Genomic DNA, 19,107 nt, shown 5'->3' on the forward strand with positions numbered 1-19,107 from the left:
TCTTTTCCAAACTATTTATCCTCCATGTTTCACTTCCATACATGGCTACAATCCATATAAATACTTTCAGAAACGACTTCCTGACACTTAAATCTATACTCGATGTTAACAAATTCCTCTTCTTCAGAAACGCTTTCCTTCCAATTGCCAGTCTACATTTTATATCCTCTCTACTTCGACCATCATCAGTTATTTTGCTTCCCAAATAGCAAAACTCCTTTACTACTTTAAGTGTCTCATTTCCTAATCTAATCCCCTCAGCATCACCCGACTTAATTCGACTACATTCCATTAACCTCGTTTTGCTTTTGTTGATGGTCATCTTATATCCTCCTTTCAAGACACTGTCCATTCCGTTAAACTGCTATTCCAACTCCTTTGCTGTCTCTGACAGAATTACGATGTCATCGGCGAACCTCAAAGTTTTTATTTCTTCTCCATGGGTTTTGATACCTACTCCGAATTTTTCTTTTGTTTCCTTTACTGCTTGCTCAATATACAGATTGAATAACATCGGGGAGAGGCTAAAACCCTGTCTCACTCTCCTCCCAACAACTGCTTTTATTTCATGCCCCTCGACTCTTATAACTACTAGATAACAAATAATATTCTGCTGTTCCTCTCCATGGTAGGTTTTACATAAAAATTACGGCTTTAGAGGGAACACACGAAGCTTTGCCAGCCGTAAAACTGGTAACATATTAATTAGTTATAATTTTAATGTTAAAAACGTTGACTTGGCAGAACAAGCCTGTGTCTGTCGAAATGGACGTTATTCCGCAATGTGCTGCTCTTAAAAACATTCGAGTCGCCGGCCGGTGTGGCCGTGCGGTTAAAGGCGTTTCAGTCTGGAACCGCGTGACCGCTACGGTCGCAGGTTCGAATCCTGCCTCGGGCATGGATGTGTGTGATGTCCTTAGGTTAGTTAGGTTTAATTAGTTCTAAGTTCTAGGCGACTGATGACCTCAGAAGTTAAGTCGCATAGTGCTCAGAGCCATATGAACCATACCATTCGAGTCTGTAGCGCCTACTAGCATGCACTTCACGATGAGCATATAGTGCAACAGAAGAGAGACACAGATGTGTGTCTCCCTCTGTTGTTCAGTGTTTATCTATTTCTTCAGTCATTTATCACAATTTTTAGCTATTTATTTCGTTACAAAAGTATCCCAGTGGTCTCCATTCCAGCTCAGTGCTCCGTAATGGGAGGATTAGGATGTTGGTATTTCCTATAACAAATTAATTTTTTAAATTATTACTCCATTTATGCCATTTTGTAGTGAGAAGCACTCATTATAAAATAATGACCTCATACAATAGTCCGCAAAATGTTAGTCGAGTGGCACGAAATACACCAGAAGACTTGTACCCAAATGTATCCGAATGTTCTGAAAGCGTCGCACCGGCGTATACATGGTGTTACGCCGGCATAACACCGACGGTACGCTAGCATCACACCGAGTTGCATTACATGAAGGTCATACTGTGCTGCTGAGACCCATAATTAATTTAATGCTCTCCCTTCGAGGTCTGTGTTTAACAGAGTTAAAAATATGGCGAGATGAATTACTTCGACAGTATAAAATAATGACCTTATAGCATATGTGGCAAGATGTTAGTCGAGGGGACCTTCCTCCCCCCCTCCCCGTCCTTTGCTCTTAGGACTTTCTCTGTATTATTTATCAAAACCTGACTAATATTCCGTCCAGTGTAATTGCAGACATATTGGTAACATAATCACAACTTAACCAATTGAAAGCAAGGTCGCAAGTCAAGTTAAACCACTTATCACAGCGTTAGGTGTTTTGCATTGTGCGTTAGGTGCTATGCGTTAGCCATTAGCCTTTAGATGTTGCCATTAGACGCTAGTTGTCAGCTGTATTTGATGCCTCCCTGTGCTTGCAAAGTATGCGAATTCTTACATACTGTACGACTTCACTCTTGGTCGAATTTTTCTCTTGCATATTACGATAAGTATTCAAGCTTTGTGCACTTTTAATAAGTAATACAGACAATTTAGAGGCTGAAATATTTAATTTGAAATTTCCATAGTATACGGAATCTCACAATTATTGATAAATAATTTTATTTATTTTCGAAATATTACATCTTTTACTGTTACCATCTTTGGTGGTCTCTCATGAGTGTGTGTTTATAAACAATCTCTTTACTTCTGCAGTTTAAATTGTGTATAGTACTAAAACTCCTTATTGCCTCTTAAAATCGAACACATTATACCTTCCTTCGCTAACAAAAAAAATCGTGATCTGCGTGTGGTGGTAATTGGTAATTTTATTACATGTCGGTGTAGTTGATTACAGACTTTTTTTTTAGCGAGCCATAGTTCCAAACGCAGCATCAGTTTGTTTGTACTACTTGTCATCGAGTTTTTTTTTCTCTTGTGATGTATATCTTCACTCTCCTCCGAAACTGTTGACATAAGAAAAAAGTCAAGTGTTGACAGTACACACATTATCAGACAGAATATACTTTACGTATTTAGATACTGTTGCAACATAAACGTTATATTTGCTGGCAGATTTTAGAATATTGTGACATAAAAGATAAGGCAAAATAATTAATTTCAGCCTTACAACGTTTCTTTTGTACTTAAACTTCAACTGGGTCCCAATCATTTTTGCAATAATTCTTATCGATTGTATTTTTCTAGTGATACATTATCTTCACTCGCCCATCTCCCATCACACATACTTAACATACAATCTTGAAATGTAAATGTGTCAAAAATAACTTGATGTAATCACACTATAATAAACCATATAAAATCTTACTTTTTGCACAGATTGTATAAACTTCACATATTTATTGCTTAAACGTAAAAATCACATTTTCTGATGCATTTTAGGACATTGTGATGTTTCTGACAAGCATCATTAATGAGATAAAGCAATTAATTTTATTCTTATAAAGTTTTTCTTGTACTTAACCTCAACTAGGTCCCAGATAATTGACATAAAATTGCAATTTTTGCGTTGCCAAAGTATTCTGCAGGAATTTTAGAGAATTGTAATGATGCAGATGTGGAAAACATTTAGTTTAAGGCCCTTTTGTTTCTTAAACCAAGTGTGGTGTATAGCTGGAACGCTGACTGCTTTTACCCAGTGTATACACTGGATGGTGGAAGAACAACTCGTGGTAGAGAGATGAAACTGAGATCGTTCTTTAGCAATGGAGTCATCTGTTGGTCACAGTAAACAGCTGGGATGTTGAACGGTACTTGATTTTATTTTGCGTTGTCAGGTTTTACGAGGAATGATATTACAGGTAAAACTTGTAGTCAACAATTACGTATTCATAATTTATTTTTTATATTGAATGAAGAAATGTTGGTTTTTATTATTTATAGAGAATATGATATATACTCATTCCAATACTTCACTGCGAATGATATATAGCTTCGAATGAAATTCATTTATGTGGCTAGTGACCAAGTCCATAAACAACTATTTGGAAGCAAGTAATGCAAACATATTTGACAACGTTTTGGTAATTTAGTCAATTCATATACATCATCATCATCAACATCATCATCATCATCATCATCATCATCATTTAAGACTGATTATGCCTTTCAGCTTTCAGTCTGGAGCATAGCCCTCCTTATACAGTTCCTCCATGATCCCCTATTCAGTGCTAACATTGGTGCCTCTTCTGATATTAAACCTATTAATTCAAAATCATTCTTAACCGAATCCAGGTACCTTCTCCTCGGTCTGCCCCGACTCCTCCTACCCTCTACTGCTGAATCCATGAGTCTCTTGGGTAACCTTGCTTCTCCCATGCGTGTAACATGACCCCACCATCTAAGCCTGTTCGCCCTGACTGCTACATCTATAGAGTTCATACCCAGTTTTTCTTTGATTTCCTCATTGTGCACACCCTCCTGCCATTGTTCCCATCTACTAGTACCTGCAATCATCCTAGCTACTTTCATATCCGTAACCTCAACCTTGTTGATAAGGTAACCTGAATCCACCCAGCTTTCGCTCCCATACAACAAAGTTGGTCGAAAGATTGAACGGTGCACAGGTAACTTAGTCTTGGTACTGACTTCCTTCTTGCAGAAGAGAGTAGATCGTAGCTGAGCGCTCACTGCATTAGCTTTGCTCCACCTCGCTTCCAGTTCTTTCACTATGTTGCCATCCTGTGAGAATATGCATCCTAAGTACTTGAAACCGTCCAACTGTTCTTTGTTCCTCCTATTTGGCACTCAATCCGTTTATATTTCTTTCCCACTGACATTACTTTCGTTTTGGCGATGCTAATCTTCATACCATAGTCCTTACATTTCTGATCTAGCTCTGAAATATTACTTTGCAAACTTTCAATCGAATCTGCCATCACAACTAAGTCATCCGCATATGCAAGACTGCTTATTTTGTGTTCACATATCTTAATCTCACCCAGCCAGTCTATTGTTTTCAACAGATGATCCATAATTAATATGAACAACAGTGGAGAAAGGTTGCAGCCTTGTCTTACCCCTGAAACTACTCTGAACCATGAACTCAATTTACCGTCAACTCTAACTGCTGCCTGACTATCCATGTAAAGACCTTTAATTGCTTGCAAAAGTTTGCCTCCTATTCCATAATCTTGTAGAACAGACAATAACTCCCTCCTAGGAACCCGGTCATATGCCTTTTCTAGATCTATAAAGCATATATACAATTCCCTGTTCCACTCATAACACTTCTCCATTATTTGCCGTAAGCTAAAGATCTGGTCCTGACAACCTCTAAGAGGCCTAAACCCACACTGATTTTCATCCAATTGGTCCTCAACTAATACTCGCACTTTCCTTTCAACAATACCTGCGAAGATTTTACCCACAACGCTGATTAAAGAGATACCTCTGTAGTTGTTACAATCTTTTCTGTTTCTATGTTTAAAGATTGGTGTGATTACTGCTTTTGTCCAGTCTGATGGAACCTGTCCCGACTCCCAGGCCATTTCAATTATCCTGTGCAGCCATTTAAGACCTGACATTCCACTGTATTTGATGAGTTCCTACTTAATTTCATCCACCCCAGCCGCTTTATTGCACTGCAATCTATTGACCATTTTCTCCACTGCCTCAAATGTGATCCTATTTCCATCATCATTCCTATCCCATTCTACCTCGAAATCTGAAACATTACTGACCGCATTTTCACCTACATTGAGCAACTCTTCAAAATATTCCCTCCATCTGCCCAAGGCATCCACAGGATTCACCAGCAGTTTTCCTGACCCGTCCAAAATACTTGTCATTTCCTTCTTACCTCCCTTTCGAAGACTGCTAATTACACTCCAGAATGGTTTTCCAGCAGCTTGACCCAAAGTCTCCAATCTGTTTCCAAAGTCTTCCCACGATTTCTTCTTGGATGCTGCAATTATCTGTTTGGCTTTGTTTCTTTCTTCAACATAACTTTCTCTGTCTACCTGGGTTCTGGTATGTAGCCATTTTTGATACGCCTTCTTTTTCCTTTTACAGGCTGCCTTGACTGTATCATTCCACCAAGCTGTTTGCTTCCTCCTACTTTTACACACTACTGTTCCAAGACATTCTTTAGCCACTTCTAGTACTGTGTCCCTGTACCTTGTCCATTCCTTTTCCAATGACTGTAATTGACTACATTCAACTAACTGGTACCTTTCTGAGATCGCTGTTATGTACTTGTGCCTGATTTCCTTATCCTGAAGTTTCTCCACTCTTATCCTCCTACATATGGACCTGACCTCCTACACTTTCGGCCTCACAATCCCAATTTCACTGCAGATTAAATAATGATCAGTGTCGTCAAAGAATCCCCTGAATACACGTGTGTCCCTCACAGCCTTCCTGAATTCCTGATCTGTTATTATATAGTCAATGACAGATCTGGTTCCCCTGCCTTCCCAAGTATACCGGTGAATGTTCTTATGTTTAAAAAAGGAGTTTGTGATTACTAAGCCCATACTGGCACAGAAATCCAAGAGTTGTTTCCCGTTCCTGTTGGCCTCCATATCCTCTCTAAATTTACCCATAACCTTTTCATACCCTTCTGTTCGATTTCCAATCCTGGCGTTAAAATCACCCATGAGCAAACACTGTCCTTGTCCTTTACTCTAACAACTACATCACTGACTGCCTCATAAAAACTATCCATCTTATCTTGATCTGTCCCTTCACAATGCGAATATACTGACACAATCCTAATTTTCTTGCTAGACACTGTCAAATCTATCCACATCAGTCGTTCGTTTACATACCTTATTGCAACTACACTGGGTTCCATTTCTTTCCTGATGTAAAGCCCTACACCCCATTGTGCTATTCCTGCTTTGACTCCTGACAGGTAGACCTTGTATTCTCCCACTTCCTCTTCTTTCTCACCCCTTACCCGAATGTCACTAACAGCTAAAACGTCCAGCCCCATCTTACTTGCAGCCTCTGCCAGCTCTACCTTCTTCCCAGAGTAGCCCACATTGATATTAATAGCACCCCATCTCATTACCATTTGTTTGCCAAGTCGTATCTTAGGAGTCCCTGGTTTGTCGGTTAGAGGTGGGACTCCGTCACCTCCAAAGGTCCGAGGCATTTTGCTCTGATTGTTGCCAGCATCATATTTAAAGTACCAGGGAAGCAGGTTGCTAGCCTTACTTGCCCCGAGTCCCATTGGGTTTTACCCCTAACGGCTGAGGGACTAACCGGTGGATTTGGTAGTCTTTGCCGTATGAGCACAAAGGTGACCACGCCTCAGAATATGTCCGAGATGCCCAGCCTTATTCCAAAGTAACTGGTATCCCGACTGTCGGGACCACTTACTTGGCCACTCATACGTTGCCCGTGGTTCATGAACTAGGACATGACTACAGGAACCCACACCATGAACCACTCAATTCATATACTTAGACATATTTTTTGTTAAATATTTTGCATAAATTTTAGTGCGTCCCAGACAGGGCTACATTGTCCTATCGGTATTATGCTCTGATTGGAGGAGAGGAGAGAAGAGGAGAGGAGAGGGGGGTAAAAGACTGAGCAATGTGTATGCACCATTTTACATATATGATGCATATATTTGACCTTGTAGTCATTTTACCATTACTTCTGCGGTGTGTGTGTGTGTGTGTGTGTGTGTAATATAAATAATTTAAATTTGTCACTATTTTCGTGCCAGAGGGAAACTGCTGTCTGATTTGCATCTGCTGTGCAGCGAGCTACGTTAATTTAAGTATTAACTGTATTTTTCTTACTTGTCACTTCTTATTTCGTGTGTTTTTGCTTTTAGGAAGCTTTAATTTTGGAATACTAGTAATAGTATTCTATAGATTTCGTGTTTGTTCTGAATACTGTCAGAGAGTCCCTTTATTCAGCTGTAGTGCCAGTAGTGCTAGTGTTTGTTTTGAATACAGTCCAGAGACAGGTAGTGCTTATTTTCATTGTTTCCAACACGAAGGGTCTAGTAACCACAGTTTAGTCAGCTATCAGCCGCCTTTAGAGAATCAGCAGTCTAGTTAAAAGTTGATTAGCTCTCTACAGTAAGTTGTTGATTTATTAGGATGGACAGGATGTGTGACTGCTGTGTACGGACGCAGGAGGAGCTGGCCACTGTTCGCGAACAGCTGAGCGTGCTGATGGCCGTGGTCAGCCGTCTTCAGGCTGCTGCCTCGGAGTGTAGCGGCAGTGGGGAGTCTGGTGCGTCGCATGGTACACCCCAGGTGTTGCATGCTTTGCCCACTGTCCTTGCTGTCGAGACATCTTCGCGGGTACCGGGTGTGGTTGGGCCACTCCCCCCAAGGGGAGTGGCGGGTTCAGCGGCGTTCGCGGCGCACGAGGCGGAGGGTCAATGTGGACGCTGGCCGTGTGGCATCGCCCGCTCGGCCGGTGAGTGGACATGTGGCCGCTCCTTCAGCAAGGCCCGAGCAGGCACACGGGGGGAGGGGTTTATTAGTAATTGGGAGCTCCAACGTTAGGCGGGTGATGGAGCCCCTTAGGGAAATAGCGGAAAGGTCGGGGAAGAAGGCCAGTGTTCACTCTGTCTGCTTACTGGTCTCATCCGAGAAGTGGAGGAGGGCCTGCCGGCGGCGATAGAGAGCACTGGGTGCACCCGACTGCAAATTGTTGCTCGTGTCGGCACCAATGACTCCTGGCGTCTGGGTTCAGAGGTCATCCTCAGTTCATACAGGCGGCTGGCGGAGTTGGTGAAGGCGGAAAGCCTCGCTCGTGGGTTGGTTTCTGAGCTAACTATTTGTAGTATCGTTCCCAAAACCGATCGCGGTCCTCTGGTTTGGAGACGAGTGGAAGGCTTAAACCAGAGGCTCAGACGATTCTGCGGAGATCAAGGGTGCAAATTTCTCGACCTGCTCTATCGGGTGGAGAAACGTATGGTCCCCCTGAATACACGCACTACACGCTGGAAGCGGCTACAAGGGTAGCGGAGTACGTGTGGAGTGCACATGTGGATTTTTTAGATTAGAGAATTCCCTCCCTAGGCCCGACAAGACGCCTCCTGGGGCGCGACAAGGTAGTATTAGGCAAAACGCAACAGGGAATAACAATATTAATGTGATAATAGTAAACTGCAGGAGCGTCTATAGAAAGGTCCCAGAACTGCTCTGATTAATAAACGGTCACAATGCCCACATAATACTAGGGACAGAAAGTTGGCTGAAACCGGATGTAAATAGTAATGACATTCTAATCTCAGATTGGGATGTATACCGCAGAGACAGGCTGGACAGTGCAGGGGGAGGCGTGTTTATAGCGATAAGAAGTGCAATAGAATCGAAGGAAATTGACGGAGATCCGAAATGTGAAATGATTTGGGTGAAGGTCACGGTTAAAGCAGGCTCAGACATGGTAATTGGATGTTTTTATAGGCCCCCTGGCTCTGCAGCTGTTGTGGCCAAGCAAGATCGTAAGAGATGGAAAAGAGCCACCGTGGTAAAACAACCGAGTTAGAAAACTGCTGCCGAAGCAAAGGGAACTTCACAGCAAACATAAACATAGCCAAAGCCTTGCAGACAAACAAAAATTACGCGAAGCGAAATGTAGTGTGAGGTGGGCTGTGCGAGAGGCGTTCAATGAATTCGAAAGTAAAGTTCTATGTACTGACTTGGCAGAAAATCCTAAGAAATTTTGGTCTTATGTCAAAGCGGTAGGTGGATCAAAACAAAATGTCCAGACACTTTGTGACCAAAATGATACTGAAACAGAGGATGACAGACTAAAGGCCGAAATACTAAATGTCTTTTTCCAAAGCTGTTTCACAGAGGGAGACTGCACTGTAGTTCCTTCCTTAGATTGTCACACAGATGACAAAATGGTAGATATCGAAATAGATGACAGAGGGATAGAAAAACAATTAAAAACGCTCAAAAGAGGAAAGGCCGCTGGACCTGATGGGATACCAGTTCGATTTTACACAGAGTACGCCAAGGAACTTGCCCCCCGTCTTGCAGCGGTGTAACGTACGTCTCTAGAAGAGCGTAGCGTTCCAAAGGGTTGGAAAAGGGAACAGGTCATCCCCGTTTTCAAGAAGGAACGTCGAACAGATGTGCAGAACCTATATCTCTAACGTCGATCAGTTGTAGAATTTTGGAACACGTATTATGTTCGAGTATAATGACTTTTCTGGAGACTAGAAATCTACTCTGTAGGAATCAGCATGGGTTTCGAAAAAGACGATCGTGCGAAACCCAGCTCGCGCTATTCGTTCACGAGACTCAGAGGGCCATAGACACGGGTTCACAGGTGGATGCCGTGTTTCTTGACTTCCGCAAGGCGTTCGATACAGTTGTAACCTCCCCCTCACTTACCGACCTTAATGACAGTGAAAAATTAAACCGCGTGTACCTAATGGAAATTTGGGAAAAGCAATCGTCACCGAAGTTAATTTGTCGGTAAAGAGGGAGGAAAGGGTTACCTCTAAATGAAAGGAAAAATGCAAATGAAACTGGTGGAAATTAATTTTGAAAAGGGGTAAAGTTAATAAAGAAAGTAAATGTGCGGCCGTTACGTTAACAATTAACTAGCGGTAATTAGATATTTGAGATTTGGGGGAAATTACGGTCGCCAGTCCTAAGGACAATTACTATAGTAACTGAAAAAGAAAGGTTATTACACATATAATTAGCACTAGAAGCGTGGCAACTGAAGGTTGACACGTGTAGTGTGAAAACTGAAAGTTTGTCAGAAGTAATAAATTTCGCTACACTCTGACTTAATTTAGCAATAGAATTAATAAAACCGGAAAATCGAAAGTTAATTTAGTGACTGAAGTTAATAGTGAGCTTTCTTTCTGAAGCACATCGAAATTCAGTAAAATACGGTTAGTCTTGGACTACCTCAACAATCATTTCAAAAGCTACTTGAATCTACGCCATTTAGAAATAAGAGATTTAACTTTGAACCTGAATTAAATGATTCTGAACAATTAACAATAGTAAAATTTAGTACGTACCAACCTGAGCTGCAGTCACAGGTAAGCTAAAATACGGTAACAAAACTCGCACTCTTAATTTGTGCTTGTGTAATCTAAATATTGTAGCCAGCTATGAATACTTTAACTGAACTTTGAAATTAAAGTAGTGAAATGGAATGATTGTACTTTAATGCTGGCGTCTGAATTTCAACGACACTCGGGTTCACTTCGGAAAAGGAAGGGACCCTGCTTGGCAATGCAATTGGGACAATGAGCAACAAAGGTTCATGCTAAGTTGCTGTAATTTTGTGATGCAACCATTTTAAAAGTTTGAAAAGCTGAGGTCTGCCATACAGTTCTAAAACTTTACGTGCTTCCAGTCTTCCTTGTTGGTTGATTGAAGGTTTGAAGCCGTCGATCGAGGAGGTTGCGACAGTCACTCATTGTCGGCCGTCGCTGTTGCAGAAGCTGGATGTTGGCGCGCCTTCTTCTCGACACGGTCACCAGACGAAACGGGCTCTTTATGTGCGCCAGCTAATGCTTCCCGTCCGCGACACCATGTCAGAAACTATCATCGCAAGTCGAGCGCAATTACATGCTGCCAAACCCCGAAAGCGCGGCAACTCGCGGGAGCGTCACACAACACACCTGCTCCACTCGCTACTCCAGCCAGACTCCCTCTCTGCCCGCGCTCCACGCGACAGAGTTAACACTACCAAAGATCCTACACACTTTGATTCTTCACACGACCTATCGATGTAATCGTTCGATAGCAGTTTTCCCTAGGCAAGACCCAGCGTAAAAATACAAATAATATTTACGAAACAAACCAATTATACATGGACATAAATGCATAAATATATATATATATATATATATATATATATATATATATATATATATATACAAATAGTAAAACAATTACAGTATGTAAAGACACAGAAATGTCACATATCCAGGTAACAAAAATAAGGAAAACAAATTTATAGTACAATAGATGGAAATAGGAGGATATGCATTGCCGGCGTTACACAGTTCCCCACAGGAGATTAATGAACAAAGTAAGAGCATATGGACTATCAGACCAATTGTGTGATTGAATTGAAGAGTTCCTAGATAACAGAACGCAGCATGTCATTCTCAGTGGAGAGAAGTCTTCCGAAGTAAGAGTGATTTCAGGTGTGCCGCAGGGGAGTGTCGTACGACCGTTGCTATTCACGCTATACGTAAATGACCTTGTGGATAACATCGGAAGTTCACTGAGGCTTTTTGCGGATGATGCATTAGTATATCGAGAGGTTGTAACAATGGAAAATTGTACTGAAATGCAGGAGGATCTGCAACGAATTGACGCATGGTGCAGGGAATGGCAATTGAATCTCAATGTAGACAATTGTAATGTGCTGCGAACACATAGAAAGAAAGATCATTTAGCTACAATATAGCAGGTCAGCAACTGGAAGCAGTTAATTCCATAAATTACCTGGGAGTAGGCACTAGGAGTGATTTAAAATGGAATGATCATATAAAGTTGATCGTCGGTAAAGCAGATGCCAGACTGAGATTCATTGGAAGAATCCTAAGGAAATGCAATCCGAAAACAAAGGAGGTAGGTTACAGTACAGTTGTTCGGCCACTGCTTGAATATTGCTCACCAGTGTGGGATCCATACCAGACAGGGTTGATAGAAGAGACAGAGAAGATCCAACGGAGAGCAGCGCGCTTCGTTACAGGATCATTTAGTAATCGCGAAAGCGTTACGGAGATGATAGATAAACTCCAGTGGAAGACTCTGCAGGAGAGACGCTCAGTAGCTCGGTACAGGCTTTTGTTGAAGTTTCGAGAACATACCTTCACTGAGGATTCAAGCAGTATGTTGTCCCACCTATGTATATCTCGCGAAGACTTCATGAGGATAAAATCAGAGAGATTAGAATCCACACACATACCGACAATCTTTCTTTCCACGAACAATACGAGACTGGAACAGAAGGGAGAACCGATAGAGGTACTCAAAAGTACCCTCCGCCACACACCGAGGAGTCAAGCAGTATATTGCTCCCTCCTACGTATATCTCGCGAAGAGACCATGAGGATAAAATCAGAGAGATTAGAGCCCACACAGAGGCATACCGACAATCTTTCTTTCCGCGAACAAAACGAGACTGGAATAGAATGGAGGACCGATAGAGGTACTCAAGGTACCCTCCGCCACACACCGTCGGGTGGCTTGCGGAATATTCATGTAGATGTAGATGTAGATATCTTTGACTTTAATCTGAGGGTTACTTATTTTTTTACTGCTTATTTTATACTATTTTTCAGACAATGCTCTGAATCGTTGGAAAGAGGAGGAGATTTGGGTGTAAAGTACACAACTGGTCTGTCTCCATCACTCTGGATTTTTAACTTGAGTTGAGCAGTAGAGTACTGCATAGCGTGAATGGTTGGAGATAGTGGGAGGGGTGCAATTTTTAAACTGTTTGCAGTGACACAATTGGACTATTTCCACCACACTGGATTTTGCGTGCGTTGTTCCTTTTTTAATATTGCGCTATGACAGGATGAGGACAGGTTGGAGGCAACTGGAGATGGGAGAAGGATGAGAAGGTGGAGAGGGAAATGTTGGGGTGTAGGAAGAGAAGAGGGAGGAAAGGGGAATGCGTTTGGCTTGGTGACGCCATGTGTACAAGGTCTTTTGGTTTGCTCCTGAGTGTAGTCATCCATAGTGGAAAGGTCAAACTGCGCTGGATGGTATAAATTCATATTAATTTTATACAGGAGATTTTGCTTCTCGAAACACTTCATAATACATGAGCATAAACAACAGATTGACATCAGTGGTATAGGGCTATGATTATGTACATCTATTCTGTGATGCTTCTTGAAAATGGGGATGACCTGCGCTTTTTTCGTCACTAATTACCTTCGGCTGCTCCAGCGACCTACGCGGATTAAAAATGAGCTTCAGTTACAAGAAGAATACAAAAATTCTTTTCTGAATTAGATTAGTGTAGCATGGAATCTGGCAGCAGATACATTGCCTGTAATATGTAGTGTCTTTCTGGAGGGTCAAAAGTAAAGATGATAAAGATTTGGAAGAGAATGATCAAGAGTAAAACGATGGTAGGAATTCCACTCGAAGTCCTCGGCTGCAAACAATGGACAAGTTACTTATTTTGAGCAATTGCTCAGTCAAATTTCAATAAAATCTCGTAGAGAAGATATTCCCAAATTAATGCAATGTGATTTTTTTCATTCAGATAGGTGATTGTTTTTAGATATATTTACAGCAAATAATACCTTTGAAGTGGTAAAATTTACCGAAAACTTTATTCTTAAAATTCACCAATTGGTACTTCAAATTTTTAACTTGGAAACTGCACATAAAATGAGTTAGCGTTAAATTATTACTGTTCACTTGCTGGGAGAATGAACGAAAGATACTGAGTAATATTCAAAAAATACAAATTCGCAGGTTTTAAAGGAGTTCAGTTTTTGGTATTAAGATCTGCATTAACAATCTGCGTAGTGATAAAGTATAACCACCTCAAAAATTAGCCTATGTCTCAGCACAATATAAAATTAATTTTACTACAACACGTCACTTAAAATTGTGTAAAGTATGGTAAATTATACTACTTAACACTGGTTACTTGCTAAAATAAATATTCACTTTTAGCTTAATAGCAACAACTTAAGAAGTGCGTTTGCGTTCATGAAGATATTCAGGTTCTCTATCTGAGTCGTAGTTATCTACTTGTATAGCATCCTCATATTCGTAAAAATCACCCCTGAAAAGCATTTTCCTGGCACCAGCGGGCCGGCCGTTGTGGCCGAGCGGTTCTAGACGCTTCAGTCTGGAACCGCGCGACCGCTACGGTCGCAGGTTCGAATCCTGCCTCGGGCATGGATGTGTGTGATGTCCTTAGGTTAGTTAGGTTTAAGTAGTTCTAAGTTCTAGGGGACTGATGACCTCAAATGTTAAGTCCCACAGAGCTCAGAGCCATTTGAACCTGGCACGAGCACTGCACTACTTAGGAGCACTACTGCCAGCAATGTTTCGGCACGGTTTTCTTGCACACGTCCTGACGATGGTGCAATTAGCGAGAATCTGAAATTAGTATAGTAGTTTCATACAAGTTTGACGAAGTACTGAAGTGATGTTGCCGGCCGATGTGGCCGAGCGGTTCTAGGCGCTTCAGTCTGGAACCGCGCGACCGCTACGGTCGCAGGTTCGAATCCCGCCTCGGGATGTCAGGTTAGTTAGGTTTAAGTAGTTCTAAGACCTCAGCTGTTAAGTCCTATAGTGCTCAGAGCCATTTGAACCATTTTTGAAGTGATGTTTGGCATATTTTTGTTTAGTGTTTTTAAAATTTTATCTGTCGTAAAAGAAATTTCATTTGATAGCGCTAAATGATACAGCTGTATTTTTCTCTTTCTCTTTACTGCAAAGTCTCTGTTTCACGTTACAGATCAATTTTCTCATATAACCTGGATTAAATATTGTGAACTTCAGTTTTGCTGTAAATACTGTTTATTTTTAAGTAACGGACAGGAGGATAAGTATGTAGAACAGAGATGTTCCGTAGGTTATGTGGCCCCGCATATATCTTCACAGTTTCTAGGCAGTTGAGCGCTTCCAGTTTCAAGTGGAATATAGGTTTCGGTTCGGTTATTTTGGGGCGGGAGACCAAACAGCGAGGTCATCGGTCTCATCGGATTAGGGAAGGAAGTCGGCCGTGCCCTTTTCAAAGGAACCATCCCGGCATTTGCCTGGGGCGATTTAGGGAAATCACGGAAAACCTAAATCAGGATGGCCGGACGCGGGATTGAACTGTCGTCCTCCCGAATGCGAGTCCAGTGTGCTAGCCACTGTGCCACCTCGCTCGGTCTCAAGTGGAATCTAGCAAGATTCTGATCGCATCAAGAAGAAAGCGATAGTTTTGGCGTAATGCCTGATAGGTAAGCAACACACCTAATGTAGAGGTAACGTGGGTACGACTTTAACTGACCAAAGCTACTTATGAAAGTCTACGGCGGCCTACGGTAGTTTTATAACTCTTAGAAATTAAAGACAGAACTGCCTTTCTCAGATTCTCGTACAACTGTCAATTAATATTAATAAAGCTCTTCAATTACCATATTTTGCATGCAATAACTCAGTTTCTCATCGAGTGTCCCTTACCACTATTTCCAGCCGAGGTTTTCAACAGAGGAAGCAACGCAACGAAAAGATGTGTACCTGAACAATGGTGCGTTGTTTGCATTACGATTTCCCAGAAGATTACGGGCGGTGCGCGCACAGGGTCGGTGGCAGAGGCTGCGTATATAGGCCGGCGCGCTGGCTCGGTAGTGACCAATACCGCACCCGACAGCGACAGCAACAGCAGCGTAGTTAGCGGCAGACAATGAGGACTCGCTCCGCGCTAACTGCCGCCGCCCTCGTGGTCTTCCTCTGCGTGGGCGTCGCCGCAGGCTTGGACGAACGTGAGTCTGCAGCTGCGTGCTATAAGTCGTTCGACGCTTCTCTGGCCTATTACGTACGTGAGTTGAAAAAAGGAGTGTTCTTTCAGGTGGAGCACGAGCAACACCTGTTCATGGGGACCACAGTAACGCGCTGCGATAAAGTTCACATTACTTAGCCGGCCGGAGTGGCCGTGCGGTTCTAGGCGCTACAGTCTGGAACCGCGCGCCCGCTACGGTCGCAGGTTCAAATCCTGCCTCGGGCATGAATGTGCGTCATGTCCTTAGGTTAGTTAGGTTTAAGTAGTTCTAAGTTCTAGGGGACTGATGACCTCAGCTGTTAAGTCCCATAGTGCTCAGAGCCATTTTCATTTTACTTGTGCGAGACGCACAACTCGTCGGAATCACTAATGTATTAAAATTCGTGGTTCATTTAAAGACTGTCCATCTGAAATGATTACGAGGCTGCACTTATGGATCACATCGGTGACAGAACCGAGACTTTAAATATCTAAGTAGAAATTATCTCGATGTTACGATTATTTTTATACTTTTTGAGCAAATGGTTGAAGCTGCTTCCCCACATTTTCGCATCTTGTGCTATTGACAAGGGATTTCAGATCGATTCCGTATTCCTGGATTTCCGGAAGGCTTTTGACACTGTACCACACAAGCGGCTCGTAGTAAAATTGCGTGCTTATGGAATATCATCTCAGTTATGTGACTGGATTTGCGATTTCCTGTCAGAGAGGTCACGGTTCGTAGTAACTGACGGAAAGTCATCGAGTAAAACGGAAGTGATTTCAGGCGTTCCCCAAGGTAGTGTTATAGGCCCTTTGCTGTTCCTTGTCTATATAAACGATTTGGGAGACAAATGGTTCAAAGCCCGCATCTCGTGGTCGTGCGGTAGCGTTCTCGCTTCCCACGCCCGGGTTCCCGGGTTCGATTCCCGGCGGGGTCAGGGATTTTCTCTGCCTCGTGATGGCTGGGTGTTGTGTGCTCTCCTTAGGTTAGTTAGGTTTAAGTAGTTCTAAGTTCTAGGGGACTTATGACCACAGCAGTTGAGTCCCATAGTGCTCTGAGCACTATGGGACTTAACTTCTGAGGTCATCAGTCCCCTAGAACTTAGAGCTACTTAAACCTAACCAACCTAAGGACATCACAGACATCCATGCCCGAGGCATGATTCGAACCTGAGATCGTAGCGGTCGCGCGGTTCCAGACTGTAGCGCCTAGAACCGCTCGGCCACCCCGACCGGCTTTGGGAGACAATCTGAGCAGCCGTTTTCGGTTGTTTGCAGATGACGTTGTCGTTTATCAACTAATAAAGTCATCAGAAGATCAAAACAAACTGCAAAACGATTTAGAAAAAATATCTGAACGGTGCGAAAAGTGGCAGTTGACCCTAAATAGCGAAAAGTGTGAGGTCATCCACATGAGTGCTAAAAGGAACTCCTTAAACTTTGGTTACACGATAAATCAGTCTAATCTAAAAGCCGTAAATTCAACTAAATACCTAGGTATTACAATTACGAACAATTTAAATTGGCAAGAACACATAAAAAATGTTGTGGGGAAGGCTAACCAAAGGCTGCGTTTTATTGGCAGGACACTTAGAAAATGTAACAGACCTACTAAGGAGACTGCCTACACTACGCTTGTCCGTCCTCTTTTAGAATACTGCTGCGAGGTGTGGGATCCTTACTACGTAGGACTGACGGAGTACATCGAAAAAGTTCAAACAAAGGCAGCACGTTTTGTATTATCGCGAAATATGGGAGAGAGTGTTACAGAAATGATACAGGATTTGGGCTGGAAATCCTTAAAAGAAAGGCGTTTTTCGTTGCGACCTTCTCTCGAAATTCCAATCACCAACTTTCTCCTCCGAATGCGAAAATATTTTGTTGTCACCGACCTAAACAGGGCGGAACGATCACCACGTTAAAATAAGGGAAATAAGAGGTCGTACGGAAAGATATAGGTGTTCATTCCTTCCGCGCGCTATACGAGAATTGTGAAGGTGTTTCGGTGAACCTTCTGCCAGGCCCTTAAATGTGATTTACAGAGTATCCATGTAGATGCAGATGTAGATATTTCCGTATTTCTACGTACTTGCTACACGCAATATACTCTGTAATCCTTTCTGTATATTCTACTCATTGTCTGCCCTAACTGTTCTTCTCTTATACTTTCTCTTTTCACCGTTGAGTTAACTTTTCCTGAATGCAGTAGTAGACTTGCTACTGATCTGTTCTTTCTTCTCCTAAGGGACATCCATGTGACACAGTTTCTTCCCCTCCGGATTTCCGAAGGGTCACGTTCCACGTCAAAGTGCTGCTCTGCTTCAGCCGAAAGCTCTGAACATCTGCTTCCTCGTTTCTGTAGCAACATCCAATGCAAGAAGAGCTCTTACACTGAATAATGAATTCTTCACTTCCGCTAGTCTACATCTGATATATTCTTTGCGTCAGCCATCTGATATAATCTTGCTTTCGAGGTAAAAAAGTGCTTCTACTTTTTCCACCATGTCTCGTTCCCAAGTTTGATTTTATGTTGTTATTCTCCTTCATGCCCCTCTTCAAATATACCCACATTTAAAATATACCGTTTATTTTGCCGTCTGGGATGCACTATTTTAAAACGATTAAAGTTGATCATCTTCACACTTGACAAGAATATTTTCTTCCATGCTACCACTGGAATTTAAATAGCCATTGATATTTCATAGATAGTCTCTGTTTCGCAGCAGTCTTCTTTGAAATGGTGCATATCTATGAAATGATGGTGACTGTTTAAATTCACGCGAGGAAGGGAAGAAGGTAGTCCCTTCAAGATAAAAACTGAAGATGATAATTTTGATCGAAACTTCCTTTATCATGAAAACAATGTACAGCTCAGATGACAAAATAGAAGAATAATTTTAAAAGTCTCTCGCCACGAATGTTTCAATAACAGCGAAACAAGTACATCTACACATGTAGCACGCAAGCCAATGTATACTGCAGCACGGGGGGTACCTATTTTCCATTCGTGTACTGACCGAGGGAAATATTTCTGCAGGGCTCTGTACAACCCTAATCTCTTTTATCTTATTTTCATGATCCCGAAGGGAGATATACAATGATGGCAGCGTAGAAGTCACAGTATTTTTCAGAATTACCCAAAAAAGATTAGCAAGAACAGAGCAATCTTTGGTACAAGGATTCCCACTTCAACTGCCAGGGTATTT

General features: G+C 42.1%; 2 protein-coding genes across 2 annotated transcripts in view; one reads left to right on the top strand and one right to left on the bottom strand.

Moving 5' to 3' along the window:
• Positions 1–2,314: 2,314 nt before the first annotated feature.
• Positions 2,315–19,107, bottom strand: part of LOC126100519 (serine protease inhibitor I/II-like) — a 154,417-nt gene continuing 137,624 nt past the window's right edge. Inside the window, exon 4 of the mRNA XM_049911131.1 lies at positions 2,315–2,430. The gene's annotated coding sequence lies outside the window, so the exon portion shown is untranslated. The remainder of the gene's footprint in view (positions 2,431–19,107) is intronic.
• The window catches only part of LOC126101191 (protease inhibitors-like), a 76,429-nt gene continuing 73,145 nt past the window's right edge, over positions 15,824–19,107 (top strand). The window contains exon 1 of the mRNA XM_049911887.1: positions 15,824–15,902. Within this exon, the coding sequence (XP_049767844.1) occupies positions 15,824–15,902 (79 nt within the window). The remainder of the gene's footprint in view (positions 15,903–19,107) is intronic.

The sequence above is a fragment of the Schistocerca cancellata genome, chromosome 9, assembly GCF_023864275.1.
Source record: "Schistocerca cancellata isolate TAMUIC-IGC-003103 chromosome 9, iqSchCanc2.1, whole genome shotgun sequence".
Lineage (NCBI taxonomy): Eukaryota > Metazoa > Arthropoda > Insecta > Orthoptera > Acrididae > Schistocerca > Schistocerca cancellata.